Consider the following 16,518-nt stretch of genomic DNA (forward strand, 5'->3'; position numbering starts at 1 on the left):
GTGCGTAGGTTGATCGGGTAAGGTGCAACTTACCTGGATGGCTCCAGGACACCGGGGGAGATACTGCAGGAGCTAAGCTTTCACAGCTGCATAGCAAATGACTATCATAATCGCTGCACAGCTCCTCCCAGAATGCCGTGTAACAGTGTAATCCTACCGCTGCAGTTAAGTTACCCAAACTAGCCACGAGAGGGCACATTTAATGGCGCATATTAAAATTACAGCTGGTGCCTATGAGAGCAATGGAGTGCAGACGGGCGTTAGAGAAGATGCCATTAGCTTGGGTGAACTGATCCAGGTGATGAATGTGCTGTTCTCTGAGAAATATGTTGCCTAGAGCAGCGTTTTTCAAACTAGGGGTTGTGGCCCAGTACCGGATGGTGGAATGCCAGGCGCTGGGTCTTGTTGCTGCAGGGGGATCAGGTGACCAGTGAGGGGGCTAAGGCAGCTCCCTGCCTGTCCTGTCACTGCAGATTGTGCTGTGCCCCAGAAGCGGCCGGCAGCAGACCCGGCTCCTAGATGTGTGTGGGAGGGAGAGCACACAGGGCTCCCCACTCTGCCACTGCCCTGAGCACCAGCTTCACTCTCCCATTGGCTGGGAACCTGCTGCTGGCTGCTTCTGGGCCACAGCATGGTCTGTGGTGCCAGGAGAGGCAGGAAGCTGCCTTAGTACCCCCGCTGCACCGCTGCCTGGGAGCCATTCAAGGCAAGCCCCTTCTACCCCAGCCCTGACCCTCCAAAGCAGGAGCCCCCTCCTATATCCCAAAGCTCCCATCCTCAGCCCCACCCCGGAGCCCACACTGCAGTCACATTATGTTGGGTCATGGGCATGACCCTTTAAATTGAAGCACTGACACTCAAGAGTGAGGTACATGAAATAGGAATTCTCCTGGAGCCACAACAGACTAAACTCCAGAAGTCTCGCCCCAGAGCGAGCTGGCTCGGTGTACAACCGAGGACGTATGGAATTGGTCTCTTGGTTTGGTTTCCCTAAGTCTTTGTCTGACTCTGGGGACCATAAGAACCCCTTCATTGCTAGGCCTGGCAGACATGGTCTGGCATTGTGCTCAGGGAGGCAGAAAGCTCGTTTGTGTTTAGTGCTGTAACAGCTTAGCTTCCAAGGGCTGTCAAGACTGCACAGGGGAGCAGTTGCCTCCGTTTGCTTCATACGTTGCCCCTTTAGCGCCGAATATGAGTGTGAAGGCTGTTTCCCAGGGGACCTGAGTCTCTCCAGGGGACGCTCATACAAAGCATTGGTATTTCATATACTGTTAGCACGCCGGTGTCTCTTGCGGTACAAGCCCTCACTTCCTTTTGTTAGTAGCTTATTTTTGGCTGTCTGTGTATCTCTCAGGTCCAGCCTCTGCCTTCCATTCATCATTGGGGACTGGGGTTTGCCAGCGTGATGAGTACCCTCATGCCGAGCAGACAGCTTACAGGCCGAGGCCACGCTAGGACACAGCAGTGGGGAATGGTAAATTCCCCGCTCCCCGTCCTCCCTTGTAAGTCCAGTCAGGAGCCAAGACCTCTTTTGCTTTTTAGAGGGCAGTCCCCTAGCACTGTGAACCCGAGGCCCAATCTGTTCCCTCTTTGCAAACCCGGAGTAATTCCATTGAACCTGGATTTGAGTAAGTGGATGTTGTAGGTGTAACCCACGGCAGAAATTTGACCCTAAATGGTGCTTGTAGCAGCCCATCTGTACGGGTTGCCCTTGATTCCCAAAGCCAAAAGTAATTCGTCCAGCAGCATGAGGTGTTTCCTTGCCCTGGATATTAATCCCTCTTGCATAAGTCACCCAGTTCTGTCACTCATGGCGCAGGAAGTGCTTTGTAGTGCCCTGCAGACAGAGTGGGCCCTTCCCAAGGTGCATCCTACTGCCCATGAGTAGGAAGAGGTGTAGGCAACTAGGGAATTCCACAGGTGGCATGCAGAGGAAGGTCACTCTATTACCTTTCTGGGAGTGCTGTTGGCTCTTCCATCGGGCCGGTGTTTCCTCCTGGCAAAGGCAGAAGGAACCCTTGGCCCTACATCTTCTTCCCCCTCTCGGGGTATTGCCCCCCTCTGGGGTTGTTGTGCAGAGAATGCATTCGTTCCAGGCCCTGACATTGGTTGCACAAGGGAGGAACGTGTCTTGTGCATTCCTTCTCCCTGGAAGGGCCGGGAACCATCTGTGCCATAAATAGCTCAGGGAAGAAAGTGGAGGGAGGTGTTCGGCAGAGCCATGCTGCTTCCATCACCGGCAGACAAGGCAGGTATGCAGTGTAGGAGGTGGTCAGGGCTTCTGGTCCCATTGCAAGTGTGAGGAACATGTGCAGTCCAATGGTTAAAGTTGCTGATGGAGAATCAGACCCTGGGTCCTATGGCTGATGGTGCCTCTGAATCACTTTTGCGTAGCTTGGTTTCTTCCATATGTAAAAACTGGAAAAATACTACCACTCTGTCTTGGGAGGGACTGGGAGGTTTAACGGACTAATGTTTGCAAAGCCCTGTAAGGCACGCGGACGAGAAGAGCTCTCCGCACCCTCTTCCTGGTTAGCACAGTTTGCTTTGTAGCTGACTGGGAAAAGTTTTGCGGCTGCACGTTCCCATATCAAGCCTCCTAATATTTCTGTCCACCCTCTACCCCTGTGTTCAGCCTTATTTTATTCTTCCAGATTTTTCACTGATGTTTGCCCCGCTGGGCGTTTCTGCTGCCCATTGTCACGCTTCTGGAAAATGTCCTTGACAAAGAGTTGGTGAAGGGTAACCAATCTGTACACCTTTAATTCGGAGCCTTTCTTTTATTATTCATAACTGCATAAATGCAAGGAAAGAAGCATGAGGCCATGTGCAGAAATTGCTGTGTGTAGAAGAGAAAAATATTTGAGTACAGGCCGTCCTCACTGTTGGGGTACATCTACACTACATGCCTCTGGCGACAGAGGCATGTAGGTTAGACTACCTGGCATAGGAAAAGGAAGCGGCGATTTAAATAATCGCTGCTTCATTTAAATTTAAATGGCTGCCGTGCTGAGCCAATCAGCTGTTTGTTGGCTCAGCGCGGTAGTCTGGACGCTCCATGGTCGACATCAAAGGCATTTGTCGACCTCCCTCCAGGAGGGACAAACAGCTGATTGGCTCAGCGTGGCAGCCATTTAAATTTAAATGAAGCGGCGGTTATTTAAATTGCCGCTTCATTTTCCTATGCCGGGCAGTCTAACCTACATGCCTCTGTCGCCAGAGGCATGTAGTCTAGATGTACCCTAAGTCTAAGATACGGTCCAAGTACACTTGGACTTATAGCAAAAAATCTTAAAGTGGGGAATTTTTTTCCTGCACCTGACTTTCATTTGTGCCAGTTGGGTTGTGTTTTTTTGGTGTGACTTAAGAGCAGGGAATGGGAGATGACACTAAACTAAGGGGAGAGGTAGATACGCTGGAGGGCAGGAATAGGGTCCAGAGAGACCTGGATAGATTAGCGGACTGGGCCAAAAGAAATCTGATGAGGTTCAACAAGGACAAGTGCAGAGTCCTGCATTTGGGACGCAAGAATCCCAAGCATTGTGACAGACTGGGGGACTGACTGGCTAAGTAGCTGTTCTGCAGAAAAGGACCTGGGGATTCCAGTGGATGAGTAGCTGGATATGAGTCAACAGGGGGCCCTTGTAGCCAAGAAGGCTAATAGCATATTAGGGTACATTAGGAGGAGCATTGCCAGCAGATCCAGAGAAGTGATTATTCCCCTTTATTCGGCACTGCTGAGGCCACATCTGGAGTATTGCGTCCAATTCTGGGCCCCCCACTATAGAAAGGATGTGGACACATTGGAGAGGGTCCAGCGGAGGGCGACCAAAATGATGAGGGGGCTGGAGCGCATGACCTATGAGGAGAGCCTGAGGGATTTGGGTTTGTTTAATCTGCAGAAGAGAAGAGTGAGGGGGATTTGAGAGCAGCCTTCAACTTCCTGAAGGGAGGTTCCAAAGAGGATGGAGAGAGGCTGTTCACAGTAGTGATGGATGGCAGAACAAGGAGAGGCGGTCTCAAGTTACGGTGCGAGAGGTCTAGGCTGGATATTAGGAAAAACTATTTCACTAGGAGGGTGGTGAAGATATGGAATGGGTTCCCTAGGGAAGTGGTTGATTTAGTTGGGATTGGTCCTGCCTTGGGCAGGGGGCTGGACTTGATGACCTCCTGAGGTCTCTGCCAGCTCTGTGATTCTATGAACTTATAACGCATCAGTTCCTACAAGCATTAGTGACTTTAGTGCAGAACAGATGTATACGGGGGCACCTTATAGCCCCGTACTGCAGAGCAGACCTTTGCCTGTTGTAAATCTAGGTAGCTCTACTTATTTTTACTCTAGTGGTGGCAGACCCTTAGCTGGTGATGTAAAGGGTGGTAGTGCCTTTGAAATCAGCAGAGCTATGACAATTTATCTATTGGAGATTTGCCTCCTGGACTTAATCTCTGCTAGCAGGGCTGTTTAGTGTGTAGAATGATTCTCTTTCCTTGGTGTTGTCCTACCTAGACCATGAAAATCAACCCACAGAAAGACATGTGACAAGCTCTGGAGAGTTCTTCTCCCCAGCCTGTCTTTTCAGGATCCGTTTGCTGGCCGCTTTTGGAAACCTCCTGGCTATAATGAGTTCGAGGGGAGAAGTGAAAGGACAGTCTAACAAAGGGCCTCCGGTGTCCTTTGTCTGTTCTGATGTTAGTGTCAGAGTCATCACTGACGTGGGCTGACACAAAATCAGAAATGAAGTGGATTAGGAGATTACACTTGGAGCAAATCCTGCCATGATAATCTTACCTGTAATCTGCAAGAGTTTCTTATTTTTCCTCCTTTCTATTTTAACCCTGAACTCTGGCTGCCATCTGGGATCCCATCTCAGGCTGTTCTTCATTGGCTGGAATAGGATTTGCCACATACTTAAATATCAGGTCCTGGTTTGAAGAGGGTTTTGCAATTTTAATTTTGCTTTGGGGAGTGTGAAACTCACTCTGGAGAAGGGCCTTTGGCAGCTCTGTAACCCATGACAGTGAACTAGACAAATCTTGTGCATGGGTATTTTGTTCCTCTAATTAGTGTTGCTCTTGGGACATCAACTGCTTTTGAAACCGAAAGGTAAAAAGTAGAATTGAAAAAAGCAAACAAACCAAACCGAACTCCCCACAACCGAGAAGGAGAAGCCTACAAAACTTCCATTGTTCCTGAAAAACGTGACCGTCTCTTTGTGTGGCAATGGGGAACATGGATGGGAAAGCCGTGGAAGAACTGAGTGCCACCGAGTGCCACCAATGGTACAAGAAGTTCATGACGGAGTGTCCCTCGGGCCAGCTCACCCTGCATGAGTTCAAGCAGTTTTTCGGCTTGAAAAACCTGAGTCCAGCATCAAACAAATACATTGAGCAAATGTTTGAGACATTTGACTTTAATAAGGTAAATATTACCGTCTCTGTCTAATATGTATGTACCTATGCGTATGTATGTTTTGATAGACAGACAGACAGACAGACAGACAGATAGATAGATAGATAGATAGATAGATAGATAGATAGATAGATAGATTCTTCTGCTTTAAAGCTCTAGTTCATGATTAGTGGTTCCTAAGGTACTATGATAATACAAATGAAAATCATCATCATAATGTATAAATATGCCCTGTGTTTCCATTGCCTTATGTGTTCTGTAGTCATTTGCATCTGGGTCAAGGGGGTTAAAAACCACTACCAAATCCAAATTTTCCACTCACCAAAACCAGTTTTGGTGGCATTTTGCACAGCATTGTCAATGTCTGCACAATTTGCAAGGTGGCAGATAATCAAGTTCATAGAAATATATTTATGTGAAATAGAGATGTTAAATATTGGTTAATTGAATAGTCAATTAACCTCATGAATTCTTATTGGTTACTCGACTATTCTGTAATCCCTGGGGGCAGGACCAGCAGCCAGTGCGCTCCAGCCCCACTCCCAAGGAGCCCCCTCTTACTCCACACTGCTGCCTCTGTATCAGAGGCAGCAGTGCAGGGTGCCAGGCAGGAGCTGGTTCGTGAGGGGAGCCAGTTTAAAAACCAGCTTCCCTCATGGATGGGGCTGCCTGTCACCCCATGCTGCTGCCTCTGATACAGAGGTAACAGTGCGGGGTGGCAGCAGCCCCTGTCCGGGGGGGGGGCGTCTGGCATGAGCCGATCTGCTGGCCAGCCTGCTAAAAAATGTACTGGCGGAAGAGGGGGAATGTTTGTAGCCTATAGCATTAATCTATGAGCTTTTGCTTATCCATTAATTGGTTAATCGACTACACTATTACATCCCTAATGTGAAAATATTTGACATGAATGTCCCATATGAGTCTGTTATATGAATGTAGCTGAAAGACAAGGGGATCTTTCCAAAAGGAATATTCAATTTTTCAAAGTTTAAATTATTTGAATTGTAGGTACAGATTGAACCTCTCTAGTCCAGAGCTCTCTGGTGCAGCATCATACATGCTCTGGCATGACATTAGTTTGCTGGGTGTCCACTTATTATGGGTATGGCCAAGTTTCACGCAGTCTCATAAAGTTTGTTTACAGCCCCCAGTCCTGGCTCCCAGTGTTCTGTGCTGTTCTTTAGCTCTGATTTACCCCTAAATGACTTCTAAGAGCCCAGTAAACAGTGGAAGCGTTGGTGATGCTGCCAGACAATATTGACCTCCTGTGGTCCAGTAAATTCTCTGGTTCGGCACCAGCCAGGTCCCGAGGGTGCCGGACTAGAAAGGTTCATCTGTACTTAAAAGACTTGAAAATGTTACTGAAAGTCTTTACGTCAGTATTTACATTGATTGACTAAGGCATCCCATGTTTGAATGTACACCTCATTAATGAATCAGTGGACAGGAAATACAGGTTGGTAATTAGGCTGAGCAGCTGTTTATACCTAATCAGGATTTTGTGACTGTGGAATAAAGCAGATGATCTGTTCTTTAACTGGGACCTCAGAGGCAATGGGTTGACTCCATGACAATAGATGGTCCGTAATTCCTGAGTATTTTGTACAATGTGCCATTTTTCATGTGAAGTATGTGTGGGACTATGTGGCAAATTAAGAAGTTGTGAATGCTGGAGATCACTACTTAGAGCCAAGACACCTCCTGCACAGCTGCTATGCAAATACATCTCAGTCCTGACCTATAACCTCCTCAGGACTAAGGACTCTCCAGCTGAATGCACCTAACTATAGGGGATGATTTAGTAAGGGGCAAATGTAACTAAGCAGAAAAATGAGGCTAAAAGTAGCCAGACCCAGGTTTCTAGAGGGGAAAGATTACAGTACAGAACTCCATGGTACATGCTCTTTGTGAATTCTCTTCTTCCCTTGACGTCTGCATGCAAATCCCATTAGCAGTGAAAAGAATTACTTAGACACATGGCTGGGAGAGCGTTGGGTAACCCATCGGATTTAATCTGGATAAGCCTGTTCTTCTTTGCTCCCTGAGATAGCATTGTATTGCGTAAAGAGATTCCCATAGCACAGACTAGCTCTCTAGGTTTAATTCGCTTCTAAGCTGGTCAGATGTTTAAATTAAGGAAATAAATATTTTGCCAACCTACACACAGCTAGGTTTCCCATCACTGCTATTGGCCAGAAATCACTGCAGTCCATTGTATAATATTATTTATTATTATTATTTATTAATAAAATAATTCATCTGAACTTGCTTATGTTTTTTCACTAAATGATTTGGGTAAAGAAGAAGGATGGTCTAGTGGTTAGGGTCCTCTCCATAGAGATCTGAGTTCAATTCTCGACTTCACTCCAAACTTGTGTAAATTACTTTGTCTATGGTCAGTTTTCTCATCTGTACAATGGGGATAATAACACCACCATCCCTCAAAGAGGTGATGTGAAGATAAATACACAAAAGATTGTGAGGAGCTCCATTTACTACAGTGATGGGGGCCAGATAAATATTATCAATACCAAAAATAATTCTACAAATGCATTAGAAGCAAAAGGAAGACCACGGACAGGATAGGACCGTTACTCAATAAAGTGGGAAAATTAATAACAGAAAATGAAGGAATGGCGTGCTTAATGACTTCTCTGTTTTGGTTTTCACCGACAAGGTTAAATGTGACTCGACACCTAACACAGTGAATGCCAGTGAAATGGGGGAGGTTCAGAACTGAAAATAGGGAAAGAACAAGTTAAAAACTACTTAGGCAAGTTAGATGTCTTCAAGTCTCCAGCGCCTGATTAAATGTAGCCTAGAATACTCAAGGAGGTGACTGAGGCGATATCGGAGTCATTAGCGATTATCTTTGAAAAATCATAGAATATGGGAGAGATGCCCGAAGACTGAAAAGGGGCAAATATAGTGTCCATATATAAATAAGGAAATAAGGACAACCCAGGAAATTATAGACTAGTTGTATTAACTTCTGTACCAGGAAAGAAATGGAGCAAGTAATTAAGGAATCCATTTGCAAACATATGAAAAATAATAAGGTGATATTATGGAAGAAAATAAGGTGATCTTGACAAATCCAGCATGGACTTGTCAAGAACAAATCATGTCAAACCAATCTGATAGCTTTCTATGGTGGGGTAACAAGCCTTGTAGATGGGGGGAAGTGGTAGATGTCATAATATGTAGACTTTCGATACGGTCTTGCATGCCCTTCTCATTAACAAACTAGGGCAATACAACCTAGATAGAGCTACTATAAGGGTGGCTGCATAACTGGTTGGATAATCGTTTACAGAGCGTAGTAATTAATGGTTCAATCATGCTGGGAAGGCATAACCAGTGGGGTTCCCCAGGGATTAGTTCTGGGTCTGCTTCTGCTCAATATCTTTATTAATGATTTAGATAATAGCAGAGAGTACACTTACAAGGTTTATGGGTGATATCAAGTTGGGAGTGGTTGCAAGTGCTTTAGAGGACATGATTATAATTCAAAATTATCTGGACAAACTGAGGGAATGGTCTGAGGTGAATAGGATGAAATTCAATAAGGACAAATACAAAGTACTCCACTTAGGCAGGACTGATTGGTTGCACACACACAAAATGGGAAGTGACTATCTAGGAAGGAGCTCTGATAGCGAACCACAAGCTAAATATGAGTCAACAGTGCCACATTGTCACAAACAAAGCAAACAGCATTCTGGGATGTATTAGTATGAGTGTTGTAAGCAAAACATGAGGGCTACGTCTACACTGGCGGCTTCTTGTGCAAGAACTCTTTTGTGGAAGAGTTCTTGTGCAGAAAATCTTCCACAAGAGTGTGTCCACACTGGCATGTGCTTTTGCGCAAGAGCATCCATGGCAGTGTGGACGCTCTCTTGCGCAAGAAAGCTCTGATGGCCATTTTAGCCATAGGGGTTTCTTGCGCAAGAAATTCATGTTGCCTGTCTACACTGCTCTCTTGTGGAAGAGCTCTTGTGCAAGAGGGCTTATTCCTCATGAGGAGAAGAATAACTCTTCCAGAAGAAGCCCTGTTTTACAACGCTAGACTGTAAATTTACTTGCGCAAGAACACTCTTGCAGTGTACACAGCAGGCACGTTTTTGCTCAAGAAGGGCTGTTCTTGCACAAGAAGCTGCCAGTGTAGACATAGCCGAGGAGTAATTCTTCTGCTTTACTCTGCATGGATTAGGCCTTAACTGTAATATTGTGTCCGGTTCTGGATGCCATGTTTCAGGAAAGATGTGGAGAAATTGGAGGTCGAGAGAAGAGCAACAAAAGTGATTAAAGGTCTAAACAACATGACCTATGAGGGAAGACTGAAAGAATTGGGTTTGTTTAGTCTGAAAAAGAGATGACTTAGAGGGGACATTATAGCAGTTTTCGAGTACCTAAAAAGTTGTTATAAGGAGGAGGGAGAAAAATTACTCTCCTAAACCTCTGGTGATAGGACAAAAAGCAATAGGCTTAAATTGCAGCAAGCGAAGCTTAAGTTGGACATTAGAAAGCTTCCTAACTGTCAGGGTGGGTAAGCACTGGGATAAATTGCCTAGGGAGGTTGTGGAATCTCCATCACTGGAGATTTAAAAGTAGACTAAATACCTGCTTTCAGGGAGTGTCTAGATGGTGCTTAGTCCTGCCATGAGCGAGGGGACTGGACTTGATGACCTCTTGAGCTTCCTTCCAGTCTTATGATTCTATTTGAAAGTGCTTCTACACTTACTGGGCCAGATCCTCAGCATGTATAAATTACATCGTTTATTGACTTTGCAGGAACTACAGCCAATATACACCAGCTTAGGATTTGTTCCAGTAGTTAGAGAAAGGTAAGTAATATCCCAGTTTTATTACACACATGCAGTCAGCTGTTCCAATGCCAGGCAGAACCTTTAAAGCCATGACTCTCTGACTCCTCCTGGCCTCTGAGATAGCCCTGTTCTTTTGTTTTTTAGGATGGCTACATTGATTTCATGGAGTACGTGGCAGCTCTGAGCCTGGTCCTGAAGGGAAAAGTGGAACAGAAGCTGAGATGGTATTTCAAGCTGTATGACGTGGATGGGAATGGTTGCATTGACCGAGGAGAATTACTGAATATCATCAAGGTGAGAAAAATTTCCGCTCAGCCCGTAACTGTATTGTCCTAGCGCCTTGGAGATCAGCCATTAGACAAATATTCAAAGAAAGGCCACAAGGACGCATGCCCAGAGGAAGGACATTCCAAGCCAGCGAGGTAATTGCGTTCAGTCAACTGGCAAATTAGCAAGGATTGGCCAACTCTGTAGTCCACTCACAATGCTAGGGAAAAGGACCTGCAGGCTCAATTGGGTGTGACCTGGGACGTTGTGCAGTGGCTCGTGCCAAGCCAGGTGTTGTCCCGGCGGCTGTTCTGATGGACTGGAATCCCCTGGGCCTCTACAAATCTCCCGGTGAACTTCCAGGTGTCACCTACAGCAGTCCAGGCCAGCCTGTTTAAATACATTCATTTAAGACGAGGCTGAGACTGGCCCTTTAATTGAAGCTAAGGATTTGAGGCAGGATTTCCAGAGGTCAAATGTCTGTGAATTATCCCAGTGCGCCTCTGTAACTACTTAATCTTTTAATGGACTTAATGTAGGTTAAATTGATTTGAATCTTTTTCTGAATGTACTTGGTAGAGGACCCATCCCCCACTGGATGAAAATTTGGTAATTTATACTACACCCCTTCGTTACTCACTGTCCAGGGATTTATCAATCTACACAACATGCTCGATACATGTTCTTTCTGTCCTTCTCTGCCTCCAGGCTATTCGAGCCATTAACCGATGTAATGAAACAATGACAGCGGAGGAATTCACAGACATGGTGTTCAATAAAATCGATATCAACGGAGACGGTAGGGATGGAGAGAGCACTGCTCTGACTAGAAACCCCCTAACTATAATTCTTCCTGCCAAATTACTACAAACTCCTGGCGAGCCCAAAAAAGAGAGCTGAAGATCTGGCCCATAAGCTTTAGGATGGGAGGGGAAATCTAGCCTTCAGTCCTTCTAAATTTTGTTCAGTGTCTCAACAAACAAGAAACTGGCACTGGGTAACCTGTCCGTTTCCTTCTCTCCCATTCCCCTTCCCTGAACTCTAAGTGTTCACACATTGCCTACTTTTAATCGTAGGTTAGAAGGTCCTTTGTCCACTAACCATCTGGGCATGCAGCAAGCTGTCTCTATTCGGAGTGGCTGGGGAGAAGGTGGGATTTAGCAAGCGACTGGATCTGTGGAGAGGATGTTGCACAGATAGTTGAACTTTATTTGGCAGGGGGCTGAGAACCTTGGCTCACCCTTTCTTATGTTGTGTCCACGTAGTTCCTCTGGGTCTTGCTCTGAAGGTAGGTGGAGTCAGCGGAAGCGGGTGAAGGATTTAACAGACCCCTCTTTGCCTGTGTCCCTGCCCACAGGCGAGCTCTCCTTGGAGGAGTTTATGGAGGGAGTCCAGAAGGACGAGGTGCTCCTTGAAATCCTCACCCGAAGCTTGGACCTGACGCACATTGTCCGGATGATCCAGAACGACGGGAAGAACCCGCAGGCCGCGGAGGAGACGGACAAGGCAGCGAAATAGACAGTTCTTTAAAAAAAAAACCTTTCATGTTATTGTCCAACAGTATTAAAAAACGGGGGTGCGGGTGGGGAAATTGGCAAGCTGTGCTACTGCCCCCATGACAAGAGCATCCTATGTGAGAATATCACCCTCGCCGGGGAGGCAGGAGCGCCTCCAAACACGTGACACCAATTGCCATGCAGTCCAGCAGTGACAGGAGCTATTCGGCATTGGGGGAAGGCTGCCCTGGCAGCCGTGGCCACCACTGCTGCCTCCGTAAAAGGGAGAGATCAGCATTTAAAGAGCACTAGCTGCCGAGCCGGCTCATTGCTCTGGAATCAAATGATGCCGGGGATTTCCCGAATGGTGCCTCCCGGGCCTTGTGCCAGCTGGGTGCCTCTGGATGGGGCTGCTCTTGTTCCGGGAGAGAAGAGAAGAATGTGTTCCAGGAAGGCGAGAGCAGTGTCGCAACACTTTCAGAAGGCGCGTTGCTGCGGAGTAGAAATTCAGCCCCGTGCAAGGGGCCCCACAAGGTGTTCACTTAACTCTTAGACCTGCCTTCTTTAACACCAAGGCTCTATGAAATAAGGCATAAGGGATCTTTCGGAAAAGGCTTTATTTTCTGCAAGATCAGCATCTAGACTGGCGCTTTTTTCCGACAAAGCTCCGTGCGGAAAAAAAGCGGTAGCCATTTTTATGCGAATGAAGTGGGGATTTAAATCTCCCCCACTTCATTAGCATAAAAATTGTGATACGTCTAATTTACATCCCTTTTTACGAAAAAGGGACGTAGTCTAGATGTAGACTCAGAGTAAAATAAAACACACACATGCGCACAGAGCAGTATCCCGGGTCACATACGTGACAAGGAAAACAAACCCAATCTTTTTGACAGGATAATTTGTCTCCTTATTATGCCTTTGAAAGGAATAAAAGGGAGCTGGTCACCTAAGCAAATTATATGTAGTGAAGTGGCAGGAGAGCCCGATGTTGCTTCAACAAGTTGCTTCAGCAAATCACTTCACAACTCAAACGAGAGGGTGAAATTCAGGGCTCTTAGGCAGAGCTTGACTCTAGCGGAATAGTGGGGCATGGGTTTTGTGTTAACGTTCCTCTTGAAGTGTATTTTAACCTGGGTGAAATCTGCCCAGAGGGATAATGGGCTGTGGAGCAAAAATTGACTCTTGAGAGTGGCCAGTCTAATCTCTTTTGCTTTGACCCTGTCACAGGGCTAACTTTCCTGCTCCCTCCAGTGGGCAGGGGTAGTGCCTTGAGACTCTATATAAACTTCCTTTAACACAAGGCCCCTGGCCCAGGTCTTTACGCAAAGTCACCGGGTGGCCCTTTAAGGCAGGGCCCGCTGGCCGGAGTCTCTGGAGTCACCGGTTGGCCCTTTAAGGCAGGGCTGAAAGGTCTGCGATGGCAAGTCGCTGGGGAGAGAGGGGGAAGAACGACACCCCTAGTAGGGGGACCCAGGCCCACCCTATTCCACCGAGTCCTGGCCCAGGTCCCTGTGAGTGACAGGATGGCCCACCATTCCCTTGGCGGGGAATCCGGCCGAAATGCGCCAAGGTCTGCTCCTGCACCCTCCCAGCCACTTCCTACGTGGTCTGACAAGTTCTCCTCCCACATTCTTTCTGGGTCCTCTAATACCCCAGGGGCTGTTCCTTCCCCGTAGACACCAGTGGAGTCGTCCCAACGCGCATGAGTGGCTCGGCTGTCTCCCCTCCGGGCGGTTGGCTGATGCTGGGCAGGAGCTCCCCTCTGAGGTCCTTCTCCTCCAGCAGTCAGCTGAGATTGACCTTCTTCACAGGCTTTTATAGCTGGGCTACAAGCTGAGCATGCCCAGCAGGGTCATGGGGCCAGAGCTCCTTTAGACAGGGTAACCTGACTAAACCCTGTGGCTATGACTACACTAGCCGGTTCTTGTGCAAGAACTCCTGTGCAAGAATACGTCTACATTGCCATGTGCTTTTGCACAAGAGCATCCATGGCAGTGTGGATGCTGTCTTGTGCAAGAAAGCGCTGATGGACATTTTAGCCATAGGGCCTTCTTGCGCAAGAAACCCCTGCTGCACATCCACACTGCCCTCTTGCGCAAGAGCTTGTTAGAAAAGAGCATAGCTCTTGCGCAAGAAGTCCTCTCTTCCCACACTTTACTGTCAATTTTCTTGCGCAAGAGCGGGCGGGCAGTGTGGATCCTCTGTGGAAGAACGGCCGTTCTTGCGCAAGAACCCGCCAGTGTAGACATAGCCAATGTGAGTTCAGTGCGGGGCTGGCTTACCCCATCACAGACCCACCGTAACTCCCTAATAGAGGGGATTCCACAACCCCTGGGGAAATTATCTGGGTCCTCTCCTTCCATAGGTACGTTGAGACAACTGCCCTTTGGTAGTAGTAGCCCTGATGCTTGCCATGTAAACAGATGAGCCCAATGAGGTTATGTCCCTCATCCTTTGGTTTGAGGCTGTCTTTAAACTAAAGACAATGCACAGTTAATAAACCCCTACAGCATGAGCTGGAAAAATAAGTGTTGACAGTAGGGACTTTTTTTCTTCCTTTTAAAATGTAAAAAACCAAAAACCAAACATAAATGTGCCTTTTTGCTAGTGTCTGAATACTTGCATGGCCCTGTTTGTCCAGAAAGGAATTTGAAAAGGCAGCCATGACAGTGACTTCTTGTGCCCGTAGAAACACCTGTGTATGTCTCCTCTGTACAGAAAGGGCAATGAAATAGTGTCTACTCTTTGGTCTTGCAGAATACTTTCCTAGTTGACTATTGATCCCAATGAGCCAAATTTTGTTCTCTGTTATTCTGGATTTACACCAGTGTAACTCTACTAATTGGCCCAATTTTATAGGCAGGGGGAAGAGCTTTTTCACAGAAGATTTCAACCTCATTAATGATTCTTACAAAAAATTTGGAAGGGGAAAAATCCAGAGGCATACAACCTCTCTAGCTAAGCCAACTACAGTATAACATAATGTTTGGCAAATACCTTTAGAAAAGGTTGTTGGCGCGCGCACACACACACACACACACACACACACACACACGATTTGTGAAGACTAACAATCTGGTCTCCAGTTTCCAGCTGCTGTGGGGATGTTTACATGTGTGATCTGGCCACTGCTTCTTGAATATAGACATTTGTGAGTGAGAATCATAGAATCCTAGAACACTAGAACAGGAAGGGACCTTGAGAGGTCATCAAGTCCAGTCCCCTGCCCTCAAGACAGGACCAAGCACTGTCTAGATCAGAGGGTGACACCCTCTGGTTTATTTTTTTGCATGCTGGTAGCCAGAATGCCCTCCAACTTCACAAGGCAGGTGCCTGAGCTCTGGGAATAACAAATGGGGTTTAGAGTGCTTTGAAACCAGTGGGTGTCCACTTCTAAGGTCTTGCCTCTGTTACAAAGAGGATCGATGCTGCAGTGATTGGTCCACCGGGGTCGATTTATCTTGGCTGCTTAGATGCAACAAATCAATCTCCGAGCACTCGCCCATCAACAACTTTGGTACTCCACTGTGACAGGGCGCCTGCCCTGCACTGGCCCTTTAACACCAGGACGCAGGCCCGGAGCCGGAGCTAGCAGAAAAGAGGCCAGCTGGAGCTAGTTGGGACTAGAGAGATAGTCCAGCTGGCAAACAACTAGGGCAGCACAACTGGCTTGTAGAAGCCAGCTGTAATTATTAGGGCGAGTGTGAGCCCAGCTGGGACGTATATATAGAGAAGCCCAGGTTGCTCAGGGGGGAAGCCAGTAGAGAGCTAACTGCAGAGGAGGCAAGAGCTCCTTGAAGGGAGATGAGCTGGGGATAGCTGAAGGAGGGCCAGCCAAGGCTCCCCTGGCTAGGGGCTGGAGGCAAAGCCCTGGATTGGAGGCGGACCTTGATGCAGCCTAGGTAAGCAGGGCAGGTGAGACAACCCTGATGCCTATGATGAGCAACCCATACAGACTGTATTTTGCCCTGAGAGGGGCTATATGAGGACAGTCAGGGGGCACTGAGGCACACTGGGGTGTGAACCCCCTGACATCCACAAAGACAAGAAGAGTAGCCAGAGTCAAGGCATTTGCATAGCTAAAGTTGTGTAAGATTGATTGATGGAGGAGGGAGGGTTTAGTGTAGATATGGCTTGATAATCAGATGACACCTGTACTGTCACTTTGCAAGCTCCAGTTATGGAAGGCTTGGCAGTGGGACTGGCTCAGATCTTTGTCCCAAGACTTCTCACACTCCTGCTTCTTTAAAACACAGGAATGTTTACTTGTGTGATTGTTGATTTCTTTGCTGGCAAATCAGAATGGAGCAAAGTGTCTAATTTGTATGTGGAGCCCACTCTGCCAGATACCCATGTAGGCTTAGGTATCAAACACAAGATCCAATGGAAGGTGACCTAGTTTAATACTTCTAGAAGGATTTGCTTTTTCCAACCCAGAGGTCTGCATGGATAATTTTGTGCTGGAGGAATGCACGTTACTGACAAGCTGGTGGATACATGATTTAATTTTCTG

At 47.1% G+C, this 16,518-nt stretch overlaps 1 protein-coding gene across 4 annotated transcripts; it reads left to right on the forward strand.

Moving 5' to 3' along the window:
* The first annotated feature begins 111 nt into the window (after positions 1-111).
* On the forward strand, positions 112-15,449 carry GUCA1A (guanylate cyclase activator 1A). Of its 4 annotated transcripts, none has more exons than XM_025182451.3 (5): positions 112-298; positions 4,872-5,419; positions 10,384-10,533; positions 11,215-11,305; positions 11,864-15,449. In XM_025182451.3, the coding sequence occupies exons 2-5, from the start codon at positions 5,222-5,224 to the stop codon at positions 12,022-12,024; spliced, it is 600 nt and encodes a 199-aa protein (XP_025038236.1). In that variant the 5' UTR covers positions 112-298; positions 4,872-5,221; the 3' UTR covers positions 12,025-15,449. The 4 variants fall into 4 exon arrangements, with proteins under 4 accessions (XP_025038236.1, XP_025038237.1, XP_075766172.1 ...); XM_025182452.3 differs by having other exon boundaries at positions 5,066-5,419; XM_075910057.2 differs by having other exon boundaries at positions 5,105-5,419.
* Positions 15,450-16,518: the final 1,069 nt, after the last annotated feature.

Source organism: Pelodiscus sinensis, chromosome 27 (genome assembly GCF_052426305.1).
Source record: "Pelodiscus sinensis isolate ZL-2025 chromosome 27, ASM5242630v1, whole genome shotgun sequence".
NCBI lineage: Eukaryota > Metazoa > Chordata > Testudines > Trionychidae > Pelodiscus > Pelodiscus sinensis.

Excerpts from the sequence above, each read along its gene's own strand:
- GUCA1A (XM_025182451.3), top strand. The coding sequence starts at position 5,222 with ATGGGGAACATGGATGGGAAAGCCGTGGAAGAACTGAGTGCCACCGAG. Across the intron at positions 5,420-10,383 it reads AGACATTTGACTTTAATAAG|GATGGCTACATTGATTTCAT; the intron begins GTAAATATTACC and ends TTTGTTTTTTAG. Across the intron at positions 10,534-11,214 it reads AATTACTGAATATCATCAAG|GCTATTCGAGCCATTAACCG; the intron begins GTGAGAAAAATT and ends CTCTGCCTCCAG.